Consider the following 24,730-nt stretch of genomic DNA (forward strand, 5'->3'; position numbering starts at 1 on the left):
TATCGATTGTTGTTGGTAATACATGTATACCTTAAATTGACTTTAGACAGATGTGATATGATAATCACATTGCATATTTCATTTCTTCTCTCTCTATAATCCGCTTTTCCCTGTCTACAGCGCGTTAAGTGCTATCAATCAGTATAAGAAGTAAACCCTGGGTAGAATGATTATATCACAAAAAACTTGGAGTGCGCTCTTGGTCCCAATGCGGCTTTAACCCGGACGTAAGAGCATTAAAATAATAAATTTAACACCTTTAGCGTGAATTTGGCCAATCCACAGAGATAACAAGATAACGATTATGATTCAGTTGTGTAGGGAGGGGGTGGGTGGGGGAGTGAAACTGGTACATACACTACCAGGTGCATAAATGTGAAAATTACATGAATTTCGTGCAATGTGAAAAATGTGAAAAAGTGTGACGTAATGTGAATCCCAACAGAAATATGTAAACCCAAAATTTGGGTTTCACAATTTTTTTCAAACTGTGAATCATCAAATGTTATTTTATGTGAAACAATGTGACCGTTTGAAAAATGTGAATCGAATATGTGAAATCACACAACCTGAAAACGTCACCAAAAAATGTGAATTCAAAATGTGAAAAAATGTGAAGAAGTTTTACAGTTTTACCCTGCAAACTAACTGTAAGGAGTTAAATGTAAAATTAAGCTTAAATCACATTTCTCACATAACAGGTCAGAATGTTATTTTATGTGAAAGTGCTTCAGATAATTTCGCATTTGCCTATGTCCTAGATGATTATGTGATTTTATGTGAAAATTTTGGAACAGGTAACAGACTTATTTACGCCCGTTTCTAAGTTTCTGAAATTCCTCCTCAAATAGATGTGAAAATGCAAACAGAGCGGGATGAAACTTGTGGGGCTTCTCGACCCTTCGCTTTGGGATGTTCGCCTCGGGATCGAACCCGGGTCTCGCCGTTTCATAGTCGAACGCTCTACCACTACGTCACCCGACGCCAAATAGGCCATTAAGGGCCTTTGATCTATATATTAGGCCACAGCAAGTAAATTTTATGGATGACATCCTCCACAGACTCCAAATCTAATGCGAGCGGGCGAAAAAAAACAAGGTGGGCCGAAAAAAACAAGGTTACTACATTTTAAAATTTTGACTCAATCATTGTATAAAAGGTTTTGATTCATTGGGACCATCACATATACACAGCCAACATCACATATCACTGCATCAAAGTAAGAAACAAAACATTAAATCAGAGCCTTTTCTTGTCTCCTCTCTTTATAGTTATCTGCCATACACCTTCCGGCTTGTCAACAGACATCTTTGCACATTTTCGGCATGGTGATCCTTGTCAGAAGGCAACAAAATTTCTTTTTTTTCCAAAATCAGACGAAAATTAATGCGCGTAATTGTTCATGGCCTGATTTTCATAGTTACAGACTTCAGGGAGTAACTATAGCCTCTCCAGCGGAACCACACCACACCTTTCGCGGCTGGACAGGAGCTCCCGCAGTTGCCCAGGTAGCGGCCGTTGAGGAAGGAGTAGCCACAGCCCCTAAACCACCAGCCGCCTTGTCCGTTACGCTGAGAACAGTGGTAGTTGTTGATGGCATCATTGTCCCTGTCCACAGTGGAGAACATCATCCCGTTGTTGTACCTCATGGAGTCTCCCGCGGTGCCTGAATACCCGGAAATGCGCAGCCGGTACTGGTCCGACTCACCGGACACCCTGGATGGGGACATTAAACTATTAAAAAACCCACTTCGATCCTGTGAATGATAAATTACGTTCGTATCTATTTTGGCCACACATTCGCACATGGACACACACACACACACACACACACACAGACCGAATAAATTAACATTTTTACACACATACCTACTGTCATACTTGCAGAAACAGACACATTTATTAAGCACACAAGTACATAGACACGCAAAAGAAACCACATATCCGTACATACATAAACACACATAGACACACACATACACACACCGACATACGCATACAGAGGCGCACAGACACTAACACACACAAGCATACGCTACATTGTCTATGGCCGTGTCTAAACGGAATCACCCAAGGCGGTTTACATGTGATTTACCCCGAAGCCGGTTTCAAGTGGCTCCATGTGAACGCTCCGAAATCACATTGAAAGCGCCTCGATCCCAAGCCACTTCTAGAGGTGGTTTCGAATCGGTTTCCCCGCATCGCGATTTGCGTCTGAACGCAATGTGATTTCAATTTGACTTCGCCTGGTCATGGATTACGGAGTGATATTTCTTTTTTTTATATGCAATACCAACTTTTACGTGGCAGCAACTTAAAGAGCAGTAATGGTCAAATAATGTGTCCGTTCTAGGGCGAGTTTCACCGCCTCTAGCTGGCGGGACCACGTCGGCATTTGGCCGAGATACGCTGGGAGGGGGGCATCAGCAAGCAGGTCGTTGACCTCTGACATTGATAACACGCCGCCTTGCGTCTTATCATCAAACAGCAATAAATGTAGCTCAAGCGCATTATGTTCGGACACGGTTTCACAGGTGTGTGTGGCACGTGGACCAGATGTGAGGAATGTGAGTACCCGAATCGCGGTTTGGGTGATTCCGTATAGACACGGCCTATATCGCAATAAAATGCCCACATGAAGAACATGCATATGTAACGGCAAGCTTTATTTAATTAAATACATTAAGTTGCAAATAATTTTAATTTACCTGTAGGTGTTTATTAATTCCTCACCTGAAACTGGAGTACGTTGCGTACCGGGTCTGTCCGCCCCAATCCTGCAGGTCCACCCTGAGGGTGTAGTTCTTCTGATTGGTCAGGAGGTGGATGTTCTCGTTCCCAAGCCAGTATTCCCCGCTCTTGTTCCCAAACCCGTGCTTGTACTCCTCCCAGGTCCGGTTGAAGGGAACCGACCCATCCTGCCGACGTTGGATCACGGTCCAACCACCCCCTGTGTGGAAGGCACCACAAGGAAAACGATATAATATTATTACTTCAATCATATACAGTACCTTGACAATGAACCCGACACCAACTCCTGAAAACCCTCAGACACAAATTAATTAAATATCTGAAGTAAAAGAAAGGAATTAAACGTTTAAAATAAGCGATCCGTCAGTATATATACATAAATGACAGATCCACACGCGGTACCTGCGGTATCCATGTCACAGTAGGTCTCTACATTAGAGGAGCCGAGTCTAATGTTGTAGACTCCGCTTGTAGTCTGTCCTGCCGCATAGAGTTCTGCGCAGTCTGACGCTGGGTGGGAAAAGGAATAAGAGAAAGGCACAGTTTGGTTCATAAGGCCGTGGTGATTTGATTATATGGATGACATCCTCCGGGAGCCCCAAAACTGATGCGCGCGTGCGAATAAAAAAAAGTTTTGCAAAAAAAAGTTCTTTTCATTATGAAATCTACGTGGTCATGAGGGTTGAGCAAATGGCACAGAATATGGTTTGGCGAATAATCTAGTCTTCAAGTTCATTTCTTTACAATTTCGTCTTTTTTCGTTTGATTTTGGCATTCTACGACATTGGTATAGTTTTTATTAATTTTTTTGTAACTTATGGTATATTTTTGCTCATTTTGAAACTGTTTTGTACGATTTACAGTGTGGTTGAAATTTTTTTTTTTTGGGAAACGGCTGAAAATTCATGCGCGCGCGGATGTCATCCATATAATCAAATCAACATGGCCTAATAGGGAGGCACAGAATTATTTATCATTGGCACAGGCAATAAATTCAGATTCGGAGAGTCAGCATTTTGGGCCTTATTTGAAGTCAGGGTGAATTCATGAAGTCAAGTGAAATATGGTATATTCAACACATGCCAGTAGCCAGGATTTTGAAGGGGGGGGGGTCCCACTGCTTGAGGGGACCTCGAGCGCGAGGTTCCTAGGGTATGCCCCCCGGAAAATTTTGAAAATTGAACCTTCTAAAATGGCATTTCCTGCATTTTTGAAAGGATTTCCAAGAAAAAATTAGAGATAATTTTTTATTCAGTGACAAAGGGAGCAGTTTTCCTACGATTCCAGTCCATCTTTTCAAGAAAAATCTTGTACCTTTACATAAAATGTGGACCAAAAAGGGGACCTTTACATAAAATGTGGACCAAAAAGGGGACCTTCACATAAAATGTGGACCAAAAAGTGGACCTTTACATAACAAGTGGACCAAAAAGTGGACCTTTGAGCCTAGTGGGGGGCTCAAAGGTCCGAACCCCCGAACCCCCTCTGGCTACGGGCATGCAACAGAGATCACAAAATGCCGGGATTCTTACCTTGTGCACCTCCATCTGGCTCTGTAGAAGTGGCTGCAGTGACTTGTGTGCGTCTCGGGGCTGCTGTAGTTCCTGCATCACGAGGGGAAGTGGATGTGGGTCTCGGGGAAGTCGCAGCCTCTGGGGAGGGAGTCGGCCTCTCACTGCAACACTGGTGTACCAGGCAGAAACTTTCGTTTATCAAGTATGTGTGCAAATAGATTGGATCAAAAATTTATTTATTCAATAAAATGTTGCTCTTTATATAACTTTTTTTTTTATTTATTTATACAGGTCAGCATATCGCCATTTTGGCGCTTTTCAAAGCTACCTGTGACATACATAACATAATAAAAGGTAACTTAAGTACAATCAAATAATAATGATAAAAGAAACGGAAACAGACTAATAAAGTACATAAAACATACAAAATAAATATGACAAATGATATAAACAATAATGGAACTGAATTTGCATATCAATGTCTAAAAGCAAAATGGAAAATTAACAACAAATCATATTAACTGTTATAAAAAAGAAGCAGATTCGAACTTTCTACTCGTATCAAGTGGATAAAAACACAGCTTAGAAAAAAACCTGTCTCTTCTCGTCATGTTTTGGCTGACAACGTGCTTTTTTCTGAGGCTACCGTGTCCTTCTGGGCCCTGTTTTATACATCACTAGTCTCGGACAATAGTCCGTCTAATCTCCAAACAGATCCCACGGTAGCAAACCAGTATCCAATCGACCAAGCAAAACTTCGGTGGCTATTGGACACTGTTTTGCCAATTGGATACTGCCTTGCCACCACAGGATCTGCTTTGAGATTAAGTCCAACAGCATGTGACAACATGAAGACGCCCTCCACAGAGCCTGGTACTGAGGCTATACGCTGACGTCACGCCCCTCTCTCTAAATGTCAGACGACCAATTTGGCCTTTCGTCATACGTCATGAGGAAATGGAGATTTCAAAAATGACACCATGTCGCAAACGTTGTGCTCTCTGCGTACCTATATATACATACTCTCAATACCAAACTTTTAAAGGGACACAAGACATTCGATTGAATACAAAAAAGAGAGAACGTAGCGAGATCGAATTGCATCGAACGCGCGAACGCCCGAACGTTGACCTAGTTCTTTTAAGAACTTCACGATTACATAATTGTGAAGGTATGGCGGCGGCCAGTTTGTGAACGCTAGGCGCTAGCCCCAACTTCAAACGACCGGTAGCGCTCTAAACTACGATGAACTAACGAACTAAGTGTAGAAATCACATATCAGACATGCCATGCATGGTGTAATGACAGATTTAATCGAATGGCTTGTGTCCTTTTAAGTTTGGTATTGAGTTAAAACCTTGTTTCAGTACCCACACGTTTCAGTATCTCTCGCTCGAGAGTTAGGTAACTGTGTGTATAGAGAAGACAAAGGGATCGCGACGACCTAAATTTTCTCTAAAAAAAGATTCTTCCCTACCTTAGCTCCCAGCTCATGCTTCCCTTGCATCAGGTCCTGAAGCTGGCTGCGCAGTAGCACCAGCTGGTCATGGTCTTTTTCTTGTTGGTCTCGGAGATCCCTATGTAGTGCTTCTTGTTGGGCCCGTAGGAACGTAAGCTCCCGCCCCACGAACAGAAGGGTGACGACACTCGCCACAGCCGCGAGTCCTGACAGCGCCAGGACGATTCCTAAGGTTCGCTGGTTTCCATGGCGACCTACAGAGCCTTCCGGTGCTGCCTCGCTGTTTGGAAGCAACTTCTTGGATGACATCTTCGAGAAACCTTGCGGAAAATTCTTAAGAAATGTCTGACAAGACCTTTTGAGAGAATTTTTAACCCAAGCCTCACCTGGATGACCTGGCTGCCCACAGGTGAGGTGACGAAGTGGTCAGTCCGGTTAACACAAGACGCCCTTTCCACATTCCACAGAGCTATACGAGCGGATGCCGAAGTTACCCGAAGATTGCCGAGAGCCGAACAGCAACTTCCAAACGCGTCGGCTGCGTTAGCAACAAGAGAAGCCAGGTGGGAAAAGCCATTTTGTGTTGACGTGCCATATCCTGGGGGCCATCGAAATATTGACAGGGTCAAAAATAAAGGGTCAACTCTATTCTCAATCTAGAAGGTTTTTTAACGGTTTAAACAACGCAAAGTAATCAGAGTATTTTTCCATTGCCTAGAATGTATAGAAAATGAAGACGTCTTGAAGGAACTATGAAAGAAGCAGCATCTAAGACTGTCCCCCGTTTGTTGTGTCTCAGGTTGGGTTGTCACCGCCTGCAGGCAAACCGGGAGAGGCGAGGTCACTACCTGTTGGACCGGTCAGTAGGACGCTGTCACCTCACGCACGGTTCAAAAGAGACACGCTGCGGTTGGCAGAAGTACTGCAATTTATATTTAGGGACTTTGCCCAGCCCTAACATGTAATAATGTATAGCGTAGGTCTAGCAATAGTGGTTTACTTAAAACAAGACTGAAATATAATTTGTCAAAGTCTACAATTTCTTTGATTATGTCATACTCACATGATTTATAATGTAAAGACAGAAAAATACCACACCGTTCCTAGCTTTTTCTATAACATCACCAGTTGCGTACATTGACCTAAATAATAATGACATGTGCCAGGCAAACCGGGAGAGGCGAGGTCACTACCTGTTGGACCGGTCAGTAGGACGCTGTCACCTCACGCACGGTTCAAAAGAGACACGCTGCGGTTGGCAGAAGTACTGCAATTTATATTTAGGGACTTTGCCCAGCCCTAACATGTAATAATGTATAGCGTAGGTCTAGCAATAGTGGTTTACTTAAAACAAGACTGAAATATAATTTGTCAAAGTCTACAATTTCTTTGATTATGTCATACTCACATGATTTATAATGTAAAGACAGAAAAATACCACACCGTTCCTAGCTTTTTCTATAACATCACCAGTTGCGTACATTGACCTAAATAATAATGACATGTGCCAGGCAAACCGGGAGAGGCGAGGTCACTACCTGTTGGACCGGTCAGTAGGACGCTGTCACCTCACGCACGGTTCAAAAGAGACACGCTGCGGTTGACAGAAGTACTGCAACTTATATTTAGGGGCTTTGCCCAGCCCTAACCAGAATCATCAATAGTAAACACCAATTACCTAACTAAAAGGCAATGTACTTTTATAATCCTTTGGCTACAAAGTTGCACATGATTGAGAGGGCATTTAAGTCTATGTATGAGATAATTAGTACAACAGAACAAGCAAGTATCTGTACAAATCCACCATCCGTCATGGAGTATTGCTCGCATCTTTGGGCTGCTGCCTCAAAAGATTGCTTACATATTTTAGACCGCATTCAAAGGAGAATCTGTGTTGCCATCGGCCATTCCCTGGCCGCAAAGCTGGATTCCCTCTCACACAGACGCAATGTCGCATCCCTATCCCTCTTCTACAGATAATTTCACGGTCGATGTTCAGGAGAACTTGCACTTCTTGTTCCGCCACTCTGAACCTTTCAGCGTGCCACTAGCTTCTCTTCCAGTTCTCATCAATACACCGTCAACATACCTGTCTCCAAGTCATATTACAACAACAGCTTCTTTCCCCGGACTGCAAAATTATGGAACTCTCTTCCAAACAGCTGCTTTCCGTCCGATTACAATCCACAAAGCTTCAAAACAAAGGTCCACCGCCATCTCCTGACATAGCTACATTATACTCCCTGAAGTACCTCTAGCTCTATGCCTAGAAGTGGCCAAATATAACTGGCCTTGCATTGAGCGATACCTGTTGAAAAAAAAAGATGATGAACATTTGCTTGTAATGTTTCACTTAGCCTCATCCCAGAAATGTTGACAAGTACACAGTGGGTACTAGGCTAGTCATTTACTCAAGTTAACTAACAGTCGCCTCATCATATATCCTGACTTCACTTTATTCATCACTGCGGTGGATTTCCTTATCTAGACTGCTTCTTTAGTCCATCGGATTCTCCTGTTGCCACATTAGGGATTGTGTTCTCGCCGCAAAAGTGGCCACGTAATATAATCTACCAACCTGATGCAACTGCTTTCGGAAATCAGTATGGCATGCCCATTTTTCTTTGTTTAAGGGTGAATTAAAGGTCTCGTTTAAAAAAAAAAGCAGTTTGGATATCTGAGATAACCAAATTAGTAAACTAACATGAGATATCAATATTTATGTAAAAGTTTGAGAAAGCTGTAACAGTACTAACACTCACTGATACGCAAAGATGACACGACATTGCGTAAGAGGAACACCATTGTTTATTCTTTAGATACTCATACATATCAGTGACATCTACAATTTCTTACTAATATATTATTTCATACTCCTATCACTTATTATGTAAAGACAAAAATCACCACAGCTTTTTCTATTATAATACCTATAAAAAAATCACCACAGCTTTTATTGCAGCTTTTTCTATTATAATACCTATCACCAGCTGACTACATTTATCTAAGTAATGACCTGTATCATTACCAATAAATGCAAAATTCAACAGTAAAGGTTGTCATCTAATTAGTGTTAAGCTTATGTATTTTCTTTCTGATATTTTGTTTCGCTTAACTTTTTCAATCCCAAACTAAATACCATGTAAGCAGCAAACGTTACAAAATATGTAACAGAAAATACCGGGAAAAATCTTACAAATTTAAGGCTTGGTTAGAGCCAGATATGCCTGGATTGAGCGTATCGTTGAATTTTACATCTTACACTTAGGATGTTTTATTTTTAGATGTGTTTGTGTAATGTTGTCTGTCTGTGCTATGGGCCATTGAGCCTGAAATAAACAATACATAAACAAGTAACACGATGGGATTTTATTAATGTGAACCTGGCGTAAAAGTTATTCTGAGAAAATCAGGATATAATCAGGGTTAGTCCCCTGGAAGATTAATTTCCATAACGGCGCGGTTAAATGAACTCTACGTATACGTTGACAATTCTGGCTTATGTTTACTGTTTTTAAACTAGCGTCGTTACATTTAGTCTAGTAGAGAATAAACTTATAACGATACAGTTGGGGGGGGGGGGTCCCGGAACAAACTAACACTTCTTAATTATCTAGAACATTCAAGCAATGATTGGAAGTTCCAATCATTGATTAAATGTTCAAGATCTGCTTGTTAACAGTTCTGCGAACTATGCACATTTGTATATTTTCAGACAAAAGAGGCACGGGAAAACTGCAGCATGAAACATGGAAGTGGTTTCCACATGGAAACAATCGTCTGACGACGTCAATTCGCTCTTCTGGTGATGTCACACGTTCGCTCGATTCCTTCGACATCAGTTACGTCATCAGTGGCGTCGTGTGGTGTAGTGGTACATCACTGGACTATGAAACGGGGAGAACCGGGTTCGATTCCGGGTCGTACCCGAACAAGTCCGAACATGCGCCCCGACGTTGTACCCTTGGGAAAGGTACTTTACACGACTTCTTTCCTCACTTCACTCAGGTGAAAATGAGTACTTAGCTTCGGCTAGGGACGTCCCTCGGATAGGACGTTAAATGGAGGTCCCGTGTTTGGGAGAGCCACACCCCACGCACGTTAAAGAACCCACCGCACTTACCGAAAAGAGTAGGGGACCTTCCCGGTGTGAGTGGTTCAAACCTTACAGTCTGGTCTCGGGGTTGACATCTTTGAAAAGGTGATAGTCACTTGTTATGTCAATCCTTCCACAAATGTGGTAAAATAATAATAATAATAATAATAATAAAAGTTACGTCATCAAAGAGCAGGAGCAGTACGTCAACATGGCGGAGTGCTTCAAGGAGCATTCGGAGGCGGGGAGACTGCTTCTCGACGTACTGGCTGACGCAAACGTCGAATGTATACGCACACCCCAAGATGAGGTCGAAAGTCCTGGAGTTTTTTCTGCGCAATTCGTCATCCGTGGATGATAAGATCCTTTTCAGTACAGCTAACGCAGCTATCATCGCCCGTAAAAGTACACAGAAGTAAACAAACCTGTCAACGTGTAAACGACTTTTGGCGTTTGGTACTAGTATTGTAATGCGGAGCAAGGGTGACATTGAACATAGCATTGAAGTTCAAAATGCCATATACGAAGCACAATTAATGATGACACATAGGACACCGGTACCCTGTTAAGAATAATAGCATGTAGAGTTACAAATTAAATGTAATTATACGTACAGTGTAGTATCAACAATTTCTATTATTACTGCAATGTTAATGTATAACTGGTCTATAACTTTTTAAAATTAGCATGCATGCACAGGCAAGCTGGACCCTCTATGGCCGGCCAACTCCTCTGGCCAATGACTTCCCCCGCAGCCGATTTCTACTATCTATTCAGCCTACAAAGGAGTCTGGTGGAGACTATAAAGTTTAGGCCTTACAAAAGTATGTATGTTCCAAATAGTTTAGTATCTCTCTAATCTCCAAGCAGATTCGGTGGGGCAAGGGAACTTTATGTTAGCCGCCAAGTCACCTTGCCCCACAGAATCTGCTTAGGGATTAGTATCTCTCGGCCTGCATGGCTTCGTTTAGTATCCAGGGCAATGCTAAAAGTCGGGAGGCTGATCAGGGACTCCCCAGTGCAACGGGAGGCCGCCTACAAGGAGTACCTAGCTGCGACTGAGACGACACGTCCCCGTGCCTACCTGAAATTTTTAGAGGACAACATCCGAATACCGACTGCACCGCAAGAGGGGGCCGACATTTGCTTGGGAGCAAATACAGCATATTTCAGTCCATCTCCCTCCCACGCAAAAGTGGACTATTCCAAACTTACCCCAGTGCAAAACTGGCAAAGGTTCTCAAATAAATGAATTAAATAGTAGCTATATGAGAACAAAGATGCAACAACAAGTACTTTGAATCTCGAAAGCTTTACTAATTTTATTACAGGTATGCAAATACTAACAATGATGAGATTTGATACATTTTGAAGGTCTTAGGCACATAAAATTGAATGTGTGGGTCATTACGCACCACTTAGGTGCAATGTGACCTCAGGTAACCCGCAATGGAACACGTGTTCCATGGATGGAACCGGCCATTCTTTAGATAGAACATGGAACGGGTATAGCACTTCTGGCCCTTTTTTTGCTGAAAATAGCCATTAAAGTCCCCCAAATGAGTTATTTGGAAGTGATGTATGCCAAATATGTGACTGCTATTCTGTAGACACACGTTCAAGGTACCCTTATACCGAATGTCATATCATTTGGTTGTAATACCAGGGCTCAGGATCCAAAAATCCAATTTTTGTCGAAAAATGCCCCAAAAAACCTTCATAAAATTTTTCAAATGCATGTTTTAAAAAAATAAAAAAAACGTCTGGGGGTATTTCCTCACTCTACCTCCATGCCAAATTTTTAGTCATTTGGTTGAATGATGGCGGAGTTGAATCCCTCTGACTGTTTGGCAGGAGAAGGAGGAGAAGGAGGAGGAGAAACATGAGGAAACACAATATATTTCATCCATACCATGGTATGGACTGAAATATAAATACATCACTGCATCAAAGTAAAAGACAAAACAATAAAAACAATAAATCAGAGCATAGTATTTTCTCCTCTCTTCATAGTTATCTGCCATCTACATTCCGGTATGGCAACAGACATGTTTGCCCATTTTCAGCATGCTGACCATTGTCAGAGGACAACAAGTATTTTTTTTTTCAAAATCAGGCGAAAATCAATGCGCGCGCTGATGTCAGCCATAAGAATTACTTGCTGTGGCCTAACCACAATACTCCGTCGGAGGTCATTGACCTTCTTTGCGAAGTGACAAGACACCCTGGCTATAGCAAAACTTTTTTTCATAAAATGTGTTCGGATTATGCTAAAATTGGCCCTTTGAAATGTCTGAGCAGCAAATTACGAAAAATCATAATAATCGAAACCATAGCTGCTGGTGTATTGTATGCTTCCAAGTGACATTGAAATTTGTTTTCCACGATGCTCTCAATGTGACCTCAAAGGTACATCTAGGCAGTGACGATGCTCTGATCATGATGATATGTTTTGATACCCAGATAAAGTACATGGTATATCATCAACGACTGGCGCACGTACCTATTAACTTTTAAAAAGATAGTTGTGCACGAGTTCTTATTGCGTAGCAACCGACTTCAAAGACTTTGATTATAGCTGTTAGAAAATACACGTCAACTGTGTGGGCGCAAACTCATTGTTACCAGGTTTCTGGAACGTGAGGTTATGATTAATATATTGAGAAAAATATTGTGTGCATGTATCTTTTTATCTTTTGTACTGGAAAATGACATTAAAAAGAAAATGACGCTTTGTAGAAAATTCCCACGAAGACAAGATAAAAATGTCGATGAGAGAAAGAAACTATACAAATGTTGTTGTTTTTTATAAAATGTTTATGGATTAATATATCAACAGCAATGTGGGGTTGTGTGGCGCAACGGCAGCATGCTCGACTCGGAACCAAGAGGTCCCGGGTTCGAGTCCTGACATGCCACCGATCTTGTGCCCTTGGGAAAGGTACTTTACACGACTTTCCCCACTAAACTCAAGTTAAAATGAGTATTGTCTGTACTGTATTTGTTTCCATGTGTGGGACACAACACCAGCAACAGCTGCCTTTGTCCCACGTGTATTGTACTGTTGCAATTTTTTTCAATAAATCAAATCAAATCAAATAAGTACAGGAAAAGGAAGTAACAATTTATCCTATTTCTGTCTCGGTTACTTGAGGACAAATATTTAAATGCGGATTGGTGGTGCTCAAGTTGTGTGTGAAAGGGGAGAAAAGAGAAAAATTAATTTCCTTTTTTGTTCTATTTGATAGTTTACGAACCAATTTATTCCAAACAAGGTGGAGTCCAAATCTTTGAAATTCCATGCACATTATTTGGTTTTACCCGATATCCCTGACCGATTTCATTGCCCTAATTCAGGCCCCTATAATCGTTTTGGTATGTTTCTTACGTCAATGTATAATGAACGCAAAATGTCAGGTCAATTACCGTATACAAAATTGTCCACTCTGTTGTAATCATCCCCAGATACACTGTTTCATTCATAACAGTCACACACTACTGGCAGGACCACCGATCACTTCTTGTGCCACATCTCATTGCTTTGTCACTCACCAGGTAACCATTCTACATAATTCTTGTTAGAGACATACCTGTTTGTTTGTTTGTTTGTTTGTTTGTTTGTTCAGTATCTCCATTAGTGCTGGATAATCAAATAAGAATTTGTACCATCGCACACCGGGGCATGCCCCTACTCTTTTTCGAAAGGTGTAGTGGGTTCTTTAACGTGCGTAGGGTGTGGCTCTCCCCAAACACAGGACATCCATTTAACGTTCTATCCGAGGGACGTCCCTAGCCGAAGCTAGGTACTCATTTTTTGTGTACATGTTTGTAGGTACTCATTTTTTGTGTACACTCATTTACGACTGAGTGAAGTGAGGAAAATCGTGTAAAGTGTCTTTCGCAAAGGCACAAGATCGGTGACAAGGTGGAGTTCGTACCCCGGACCTCTTGGTTCCGAGCCGAAGACGCTATCGCTACGCCACATGACCCCACGACCTGTATCTCTGGGATAACCAAAACCCATGGTTGAGGGTTGTGTGTATGATCCTGTAGGTACAGTGGAGGTTAGTGAGGCTGGTCTGGACCAGAAAATATATCTGGAAGCACCGTAGGTCTCTTTTGGCGCCACGTATAGTTGCTTTGTCACGAAAAAGACATCGGGTAAAAACTTTTGTTCCCTTTTCGACTTCCAAAAATTGTCTTCACTTTGTTTGCATATCAATCGATAGTTTGTGCTTATAAACCTGCATTTCCCCTCTGGTCTCTCAGTCACTGACGAAAGCTAGTGGATACTAGCTGAAACGTCTGACGCTTTCAAAATCATATCCAGTTGCTTGAGTAACTGCTTTTTGGCGTATCGTATTACCTGGATGTCTAACCTTCATCGACGCATCGGGTAATCACTCTAAATATCTGTTGTTGGAACTGCATATCTATGATAACTACAGCCCAAGTTTGTGTTGTGTGTATAAAAGCGTCGTTCTCAGATGTATGTCATGCATCAAAGTCAAAGCTCCGCCTATATATAGTATATACTGTGACGATCATTTCCGTTACACTAAATTCAACGCTTTTTCATAGCGCCGGTGCAATATACATTTGTAGCTCAATTGGTAGAGTGCTCGCTTTGTAACCGGGAGGTCGTGAGTTCAACCCCCGGCCGGGTCATACCAAAGCCTTTACACATTTCTTTCTCTGCTTAGCTCTCAGCACATAGGAGAAATAGTGTGGGAAGGTCAAACACACAGCACTACCAGCGGACCACCCCCTGCTGTAGTGCCCTGCACAACTGTGTGTCACCCAGGGGAAATGGAGATGGGCACCATCCCTATGCTCTGCATAGAGTGGAACGGGACCCTTTTAGTGATTCCACATCTTTGTGACCCAAGGGCTACAGAAACGGGAGATATGGCCGTCGGACTATATACTTTATATAGGTGCAGGGAGGACTTTTGGTTTTGATGCATGACATACATCTGAGAATGACGCTTTTTTTAATTATTTTTTTATATTCCAACATCTAATCACAAGACGTGGTGACGGCACACTCAAGTTTTTTTCAACTTATATTAATGCCGTCATCAACACAGGGGACAATACAATACTCATTTTCACCTGAGCGAAGTGAGGAAAGTCGTGTAAAGTGCCTTTCCCAAGGACACAAGATCAGTGGCATGCCAGGACTCGAACCCAGGAATTCTTGATTCCGAGTCGCGCACGCTGCCGTTGCGCCACACGACCCCACATTGTTCATAGGCTCTGGCTAGAATAAGGTAGCCACAGTGATTCCACAGTTTGTGACACAAGGGCTACAAAAACGGAGATTGCCGTCGCCCTATATACTTTATATAGGTGCAGGGAGGACCCTTGGCTTTGATGCATGACATACATCTGATAACGTCCAAATTCCTTGTTCGAAATCTTTTTACAGTGACAGCTTATTTCCCCGTACGGCGAAGCTTTCGAATCCCCTCCCTGACAATCTACAGGCTTTCAAATCAAACGTTCACCGCCATCTCTTGACAGCCATGTTTCTCTCATCTTTCTAGTTCAATGCCGAGAAGTGGTCGCATAGGCCTTGCATTGAACTACTCCGTTAGAAAAAAAACGACGCTTTTTTTGTTTGTTTCACCCATTTTCTTGACATAGAGAAAAATGGACGCAGAAGTCAGTAACGAGAAGATGGTGATCCGGTCCTGTAAACAGCTGCAGGAGAAGCTGAACGGAAAGAGCACCTGCTACAAGAGGAACCTGCTGAGGGATGAGAACTTCATGCAGGTGAACTCATCTGTTTGTTTGCTAGTTAGTGTGTTGCTCCGTGAAGGAGGTCAGTGACCTCCACATGCCCGTAACCAGGATTTTGAAGGGGGGGGGGTTCTTCCCACTGCTTGAGGGCCCAGCGAGTGCCGAAGGCACGAGGTTCCTAGGGGGTCCGGGGCATGCTCCCCCGGAAAATTTTGAAAAATGAACCTTCTAAAATGGCATTTCGTGGGTTTTCGAGAGGATTTCAAAGAAAAAAATCAGAGATAAATTTTATTCAATGACAAAGGGAGCAGTTTTTCTACGATTCCAGTCCATCTTTTCAAGAAAAATCTTGGACCTTTACATAAAAAGTGGACCAAAAAGTGGACCTTTGAGCCTTGTGGACCCCCCCCCCTGGTACTAGTATATACATGCATCAACAAACAAGGATATGTCTCTATGTCCATTTTTATTTTCCGTCACTGTTCCGTTCCGTTACTGACTGCACTAAGTCTTGTTTTATTATCATTCATATTTTGTTGTTACACAAAATAAATATTCTGTTTCCCATTGTCCTTTTACATGAACCTTACTGTGATAAAGCTGAAATAGATAAATAAATAGATGAATAGAAAGATAAAGATATGTACCGATTATGTACCTGGCTATTACAACAGTGATTTATAATTGCCCCTTTTGCGCAATTTTGTTTTCTTATAATGAATATTTTGTTGTTACAGGGGAAATTTATTATTATTATTATTATTATTATTATTATTATTATTATTACTATTATTATTATTATTATTATTATTATTATTATTATTATTATTATTATTGTTATTATTATTATTATTATTATTATTATTATTATTATTATTATTATTATTATTATTATTATTATTATTATTATTATTGTTCTTATTATTATTCTTGTTATAAATATTTTTGTTGTTGTTGTTATTGTTATTATTAACAAGTTTTTTTCTCCTTTTGCGCAGTGGAAGTTGTACGAGACGATGAGCCACCTCAGCCCGGAGACAAACATCATGGTGAACTACGAACACTCCCTGCTCAACACGGACTGCACGGTGGACCTGGCTGTGGGCGCAACGGACGATCAGACCTTCCCGCCAACAGTCCTCGAGATCAAGAACGTAAGCGCGAGGCCCCGCCTCTGTGTCTGTGTTCACGTCTTTTTAACGGTGCAGCTCAATGCAAGGTCAATTATTTTTGACCACTTCTAGGCATAGAGCTAGAGGCACTAAAGTGAGTATAATGTAGTTATGTCAGGAGATGGCGGTGGACCTTTGTTTTGAAGCTTTGTGGATTGTAGTCGGACGGAAAGCAACTGTTTGGAAGAGACTTACGTAATTTTGCAGTTCGGGGAAAGAAGCTGTTGCTGTAAAATGACTTGGAGACAGGTATGTTAACGGTGTATTGATGAGAACTGGAAGAGAACCTAGTGGCACGCTGAAAGGTTCTGAGCGGCGGAACAAGAAGTACAAGTTCTCCTGAACATCGACCGTGAAAGTATCTGTATAAGAGGGATAGGGATGCGACATTGCGTCTGTGTGAGGGGGAATCCAGCTTTGCGGCCACAGCAAGTAATTTTTATGGATGGCATCAGGGCGCGCATTAATTTTGGAAAAAAGACGAAATTTTGTTGCCCCTTGACAGTGGTCAACATGCCGAAAATAGATAAATATGTCTGTTGACATGCCGGAACGTGAATGGCAGATAACTATGAAGGCAGGAGACAAGAAAAGACTCTGATTCAATTTTTTTTTACTTTGATGCAGTGATATGTGATGCTGACTGTGTATATATGATGTTCTTACCGAATCAAAAACATTTGTACAATGATTGAGTCAAAATTTGAGAATGTAGGAGCCCTGTTTTTTCGGCCCGACTTGTTTTTTTCGCCCGCTCACATTATATTTGGAGTCTGCGGAGGATGTCATCCATAAAATTTAATATGCTGTAGCTTTAGTGGACCAGTGGTTGTTACCTCCATTAAAACTGGAGGTATTGTTTTTGGTATGACATGTGTTAGTGTGTGCCTGTGTGTATGTGTGCCTGTTTGTGTGTGTGTGTGTGTGTTTGTGTGTGTGTGTGTGTGTGTGTCTGTGTGTCTGTGTGTGCCTGTGTGTGAGCGAGTGTTGTTCACATTGTCCGTATTAGGTTAGGTAGGATATTATGGTTGGGTTCAGTCTACCCCAGAGGGAGAGAGACACCGCATCTACGTTTGTTAGCGCTCGCTATTTTCACGTGTTTTTCGTTACATGACCTCCTTGACAGATGACAGCTGGTGTTGTTTCCTTTGAAAGAAAGATTTTGTAGACATTATGGTGAATGAGAAAAGGGCACAGTTACCAACTCACAATACCTAAATATTTCATGCAGGTCTGAGATGTCTGAATTCTTGTTTCGATCGGTGGTTCAGTGGTTGTTTTTTTTTTTCTTTTGTGTCTAAAACATTACCATATAACGTGTTATATGAATGAATGAAAGCAGCAAATATCACGATGAAATACTGTCCAAATGAAACAAGAAGTGATGCCGGGACATGCAATTTTTACCGTAACAGATAAGACTATTACAAACTCTGTCAGTAAGACCCCATAAAACATTACAATAATTATAATAAGCAGTGTGTATCAAAGGTCCTTTTCTGGGATAGAATTGTCCGGATCTAGCTATAGCCGAATCAATTCGCTTTGATCCACCGGATCCAAGTCGGACTGACTAGCTTTGATCGGGCTTCGATCCGGAAACAAAGGCCCGGTTCACACTAGCCACTTGCATTTCGAGTCAATTCGAAACGAGTCAATTCAATTCAATTTGGTTGCGTACACACTGAGCCGTTTAATTCGGCTAGCTTGGCGAGCTCGGTGGCCATTTCCTCAAATACCTTGCGGTTTCTTGACACCGTTCTCGTTCCTGGTAGATACAGATGAATACCGGAATTTCTTCAGTCCACTGGGTTCCTTCTCTCGGTGGCATCGTGAAAGACGGCGAAGGACGAGAAAAACAGCAGACATTGTTATTCGCCACAGCCTCGGAAGAAATGGCAGAATTTGCGGGAAACCAACGCTGGGTCACGAATATTAATAATAAGACATGACGAAGCTATTCGCATTGAGCCGAATTGGGCCGTAAACACAATTGGTTGAATCAAGGAGGTTAAACTCCTTGGTTGAATCCTATTCGAGACAATTCAAAGTAACTCTTCACTAAAAGGAAAAATTGCATGGCCTGGCATCACTTTTTTTTAAATTTTGCCATAAAATATTTAGGTATTGTGAGTTGGTAACTGTGTCCTTTTCTCATTCACCATAATGTCTACAAATATTTCGAAAATTGTGCAGCTCATTTTGCCAGCGTCACTATTGAACCTTGCGTGTCCGTATCTGTAGGGGAAGCGAGGCGCCCAGCCGAAGAGCGTGCGGTCGAACTTGGCCCGTCTGGCCTTCCTGCTGCACAATAACGGCTGTAACGAGGGCTTCTTCGTCTGGATGGGCAGCCGGATCGCTCTGGACCTGTTCGACGCCGGAAACAGCTGCGGACTGGACTACGAACAGGTCAGTGAAAGTCTTAAGCCGTTTTATTACCTTCGTCAAGAAGGTTATGTTTTCAGAGGCGTTCGTGTGAGTGTCTGTGTGTTTGTCCGTCTGTAAACACGATAACTCGAGAAAGCTTAAATAAATTGTCTTCATACTTGATAGGTGGGTAGGTCACCGTAGGTCTTGATGAGACCTAGAAATTATTAGATTTTGGGCCCCCTGGCGGCTTGTTGTGGTACTGCAGCGGAACTTCCGGTTTTGATCTGATCTGGACGTGCTAGGGTGACGAAATTTGGTTGGTAGGTAGCTCTTGTGCTGGGGAAGACGTGACGTAGGTTTGGGACCCCTAGCGGCTTGCTCTAGAACTGCAGGGGCGTTTCTTTAAAAATATTCAAAAGAAGATAACTCAAGAACCGGTTGACAGATCGTCGTAATTGTTGGTATGTAGGTAGCTTAAGTGACGCTTAAGTGACGCTTTTCTCTTTAGATCAAGAGAAACACAGGCAGACAATGATTATGTAAATTAACACTTAATTTACATAATTAATGAGAAAATGTTATAATTCCATAATGGTAACTGCCTCTCTCTATATATAAATATATATATATATATATGTATAGATAGATAGATATAAGAAAGTACGTTTTATAGATATTAAAAAATTGAGCCTGTTACATCAGATTTATCTTCTACAATAAAACAGCCCTGAAGTACACTGACTTTATGCTGTTTGTAGAAACTGGTGGTCCGACCGCGGGACGTGAGCAGGATCTCGCGGAAGGGGAACTACCCCATCCCGGCAACCTTCAGCCGCAAGGTCATCTACAGCTCGTGTGAGGGCGGCGGCAAGTACAACATGTGCGTCCGGGTCTATAAGGTCGGTTGGTTATTTCCGCATAAGGTCTCATTAGGCCTAGCCTGGTATCCAGTCTTACGTGATTGGGGGTATTGGGGTGTTCAGGCAGGTTAACGTTGTGTCTTCGGGGGCTCTAATAGCTTCCCCCGCCCAGTGCAACAGACCGTCCCGGTAGGAATGTTACGCTAATAAGAGACAGTATGCTTTGGGGTGGGATTTGGTTTCCCCCAACACGCTAATCAATCTCTCGTGAAATACACACCGGGAAACCTATGTGAGGCGGGGGGGACAGAGCTCTTGTGGCCCCGACCACGATTAGACTGGATACCAGGCTATATTAGGCCATGTTGATTTGATTACATGGATGACATCCACGCGCGCATAAATTTTCGGTCGTTTTCCAAAAAAAATGTTTTCAATCAAACTGTAAATCGTACAAAACAGTTGGAAAATATCTACCATAAGTTGCAAGAAAAATATCGGAAAACGATACCAATGTCGTAGAATGCCAAAATCAAATGAAAAAGACAAAAATGTAAAGAAATGAACTTGAAGAGTAGAGAGATTATTCGTAATACAATACTCTGTGTCAATTATTCAACCTTCATGACCACGTAGATTTCATGATGACAGCAACTTTTTTTGCCAAACTTTTTTTTTCATTCGCACGCGCGCATCAGTTTTGGGGTTCCCAGAGGATGTCATCCATATAATCAAATCAGTGTTCTTGTATGTATGCATGTGTGTAGCACGATAACTAAAAAAAAAAAAGATAAAATGAATTGTCATAGTAGGTGCTGATGATACCTCAAAATATGTAGGTGTCAGGTTCCCATCAGCTTGTTATGGTACTGCAGCGGAACTTCCACTTTTGATTCCTCGTGATCTGGACATACTGGCCATGAATTTTAATGGTAGAAATCTCTTGTGCTGTGGGAAGAAGGGACATGCGTTAGGGCCACCTAGCAGGTTGTTCTAGAATTGCAGGTAGCGTTTGTTTGAAATGTATTAGACGGAGGATAACTCGAGAACTGGTTGCAAGATTGTCATCGCTAATGCTGAGGTCAAATTTCCAAACCGGGGCCTGGCCGGGTAGTCTTATATATAGAGCGAAAAGTATGATATAAAAGACAACAAAGCACAAAAAAGTTCAGAAAATTAATAACGGGAGGTATTTGCTTATATTAATGATAAAACTAGTTGATTTTTTGTTAATCGAAACAGCCTGGCCGAGCCCCGGTTTGGAAATGTGACCTCAGCATAACGACAGCCGAACTTGCTGCCGACCTATTCCCAACCATTCGGCTATATAGCCGAATGTGGCCTCCCGAACACTGCCGACCTCCCCACAACCATGGTTGGGAATAGGTCGGCAGCGAGTTCGGCTGTCGTTATGCTGAGGTCACATTTCCAAACCGGGCCCCGGCCGGGTTGTTTCGATTAACGAAAAATCAACTATCTATATCATTAATATACGCAAATACTTCCCGTTATTCATTTTCTGGACTTCTCTGTGCTTTAAATTTGCTGTCTATATGTGCAAACCCAGGTGACGGTCCCAGTTGGCGAACCGAACTACAAGAACAGGAACTTCAGTAAGGGGCACCTGGCGCCGTTCCTGCAGTCTGCCTACGCCGGCAACACCACCACATCACTGGGCTGCGACTTACCCGTCAAAATGGACCCACTTATAGGTAAGGAAGGCCATTTCTTACTTTGGCCACAGCAAGTCATTTTTATGGATGACATCAGCGCGCGCATTAATTTTCGCCTGATTGTGGAAAAAAAAACGAAATGTTGTTGCCCTAGCCTCTGACAGTGATCAACATAATGAAAAATGGGCTAAGATGTCTCTTGTCATGCCGGAAGGTGCATGGCAGATAACTATGAAGAGAGGAGACAAGCTTAAGAAAAGGCTCTGATTTAATGTTTTGTTTCTTACTTTGATGCAGTGATGCTGACTGTGTATATGTGATGTTCCTATTGAATTAAAACCATTTGTACAATGATTGAGTCAAAATTTGAAATTGTAGGAACCTCTTTTTTCGGCCCGCCTTTTTTTTTGCCCGCTCGCATTAGATTTGGAATCTGCGGAGGATGCCATCTATAAAATCTACTTGCTGTGGTCTTACGGCTATTTCAAGATCAGGGTGTACCAATTGCATGCTGCATCGTTAGATCATTCTAACTAAATATTCATTGCATTCTGTTGAATTTTTCCTAACATATTACAGTATCTTGATATAACTATTATCCAGATAATAATAATAATAACCTTTATTGTACATTCATTCCCTATCGGGCTAAGTATATGTGAACAGATGAAAAGGTAATATACATGTTTGTAGTACAGACAGCTCTAAACTACAATAATACAGAGGTTCGGCTTCTTCTCTTTTCTTTGTGATGTTAAAAATATAATTTGAAATATGTTTGTTTAATACAGAATGATCAAAGCGCATAAGAAAGATAATTTTGTCAATATTAGTCAAGTATTGGAAGTATGGAAATGTATTTGTAATATATCTAAAAAGATAATTTCTATCATTACTATATAAACTACAACCAACGACAAAACTTCATTTTCTACTTTGTTTGAGCTACAAAATTGGCAAATTCTTTGCACCAGAGATGTACGGTTGTGCCTTCCTGTTTCGATATGCCGCCGGGGGAGTTTTTGCCGTGGAGAGAAGGTTTCACGCTCCAACCTTCTCTTCACGGCAAAAACTCTCTCGGCAGCAACATCGTCCCTCCGCGACATATTACTCGAATTCGGAGTAATATCGGAAAATTCGAAGATCTCATACCTCCATGAAATGTATGAATTTGTAAATGTTTTCACACAGTACACTACAGTACAGAACAATATAACACGGGTTTTTGTTTTCAAACCTTTGGCCTGAAATAGGTCAGGCTGTAATAAAAGTGTGCATGTAGCCTATTCCAGAGGGAGAACCTCATTAATCAGGCGCGCTGACTCGACGCGTATGCTGGTGTTTTGTTGCATACCCGCACATCTATTTTCCCTGCCTTGCGAAAAAAAGTTCTGCTGCAGTACCATGGTCAGCCATCAGGAGGCCTTTGGCTTCCTAAGACCTCCCAGCATACCAAATATCATCACAATCCATAAAGGCGTTCTGAAGTTATGCTGACTACAAATGTGCGGAAACACACACGCACACACACACACACACACACACACACACACACACACACACACACACGCCAAAAAAATACGTCCATTTTTCATGGAGGTAATAACGCCGAGGCCCGACAAGTCTGCGAAGGATGCTAATACGAAATATTTCCGTTGTCCTCCCTGTAGCTACGTACTACCGGAGAGCCAGTATACCGGACAACCTGGTGCGGAAAAAGCGCGGGTCGAACCCGGACCTGCCACCCATCGAGCAGGCCACCGAGTCAACCAGGGCCTGGCTAGCCGGCAAGAGGATGTCAATCATTTAGACCCCGTTCAGACTAGACTTTTAAAAACCGGTCGAAACCACTAAATAATTAGCGTGGGAAACCCGGCTAAAAGCATTCAGACCAGGTTTTTCGGTGAAAGAAAACCCTCAAACACCACCTCCCGAGGTGGTCTTTGAAAATCTGATTTAAACCCTTAAAAAACAGGTTGCTTTGCGTTCACACTAGGCTAATTAAAACCGGTTTTAAACCGCTTAATATAAGTCTAGTCTGAACGGGGTCCTAGTGTGGTCCTAGTCTGGGGTGGCAATCAAATAGCATGGAATTTATTAATTCAATCATTTATTTATTTATTTATTTATTGAGATTTACCACACAAGAATTGACGTAGCACTAACAGGTGACTGTAACCTTTCTAAGATGGTACGTACTGTAGGCTTGAACCACTCACATCGGGAAGGGCCCCTACTCCAAGTGTGGTGGGTTCTTTAAAGGTAGACGCAAGAGCAGATACCAAACTTTTATCGATAGAAAATCGAACGAATTTGTAAAGTTTGAATATTTATAAAGTATTAAAAAAAATTTCTTGTCATTGTCACTACTCCATGTGTCATTTAAGATGTGGGGATGTCAAACTATGACGCCTTACGAGTGTGTTTAAAATTTAAAATCTGAAAACATAGCTGTCAGACATGTTTGTTAGCATTCTAATAGTTTGTGGTGGCACCACAAACTGAGCACTTCTGGTGTGGGCTGTTTTGGCGCCATCCGTATGTATGTGAAATGTGAGCTAATTGCACAGATATGTTAAAAGTGGATGTTGATTTTAAGCACTGGATTTTTAAAAATTAAAATATTCCAATTATTAGTGCATTAATATTATGCCCTTTAACTGTATACCGTGTATATACCCATGGCGCTATGCATTCTGGGAATGGGAGAAGGGTGAATATTCCCGGTACACTGTTGGTTACCGGGGCAACTACAGACAGACTTGATGGTCGATAATCATTTAATGTTATTAGATTCAGATTTAATGTCATTAAGTGGAATGGGCAGAATGATTACGACATAGTCCACGATACTTACTGTTGCCTAGTTATTGTTCAAAGGTTTAAAGCCAACGCATGACACGAGTTCAGTATTGTATATGTTACGTACAAAGCCCCAAAACTTTAAGCTAAACGAAAAAGAGGAGACGTCGTTGCCAATTGTCAAATATTTAAAAAAATGTTCTATTTTTAATGTTGTATGATCGTGTACAAATGTTTAAGACGGAGAAAGACTTTGTAGATATTGAAGATATGTAGCATACCTTGCCT

The 24,730-nt window shown here is 41.8% G+C and overlaps 2 protein-coding genes across 2 annotated transcripts; one reads left to right on the plus strand and one right to left on the minus strand.

The window, feature by feature from the left end:
- Nucleotides 1-1,310: 1,310 nt before the first annotated feature.
- On the minus strand, nt 1,311-6,248 carry LOC109468225 (microfibril-associated glycoprotein 4-like). The gene is made up of 5 exons (XM_019766479.1): nt 5,743-6,248; nt 4,284-4,434; nt 3,154-3,261; nt 2,734-2,950; nt 1,311-1,716 (listed from the first exon to the last, which is right to left on the minus strand). Exons 1-5 carry the CDS (start codon nt 6,031-6,033, stop codon nt 1,401-1,403), a joined length of 1,083 nt encoding a protein of 360 aa, XP_019622038.1. The 5' UTR covers nt 6,034-6,248; the 3' UTR covers nt 1,311-1,400.
- A 7,046-nt stretch (nt 6,249-13,294) lies between these two features.
- LOC109468231 lies at nt 13,295-23,453 on the plus strand. The gene is made up of 7 exons (XM_019766483.1): nt 13,295-13,375; nt 15,470-15,598; nt 16,564-16,719; nt 18,982-19,146; nt 19,866-20,006; nt 21,535-21,679; nt 23,311-23,453. Exons 2-7 carry the CDS (start codon nt 15,476-15,478, stop codon nt 23,448-23,450), a joined length of 870 nt encoding a protein of 289 aa, XP_019622042.1. The 5' UTR covers nt 13,295-13,375; nt 15,470-15,475; the 3' UTR covers nt 23,451-23,453.
- Nucleotides 23,454-24,730: the final 1,277 nt, after the last annotated feature.

Source organism: Branchiostoma belcheri, unplaced genomic scaffold (genome assembly GCF_001625305.1).
Source record: "Branchiostoma belcheri isolate BF01 breed outbred unplaced genomic scaffold, Haploidv18h27 scaffold196, whole genome shotgun sequence".
NCBI lineage: Eukaryota > Metazoa > Chordata > Leptocardii > Amphioxiformes > Branchiostomatidae > Branchiostoma > Branchiostoma belcheri.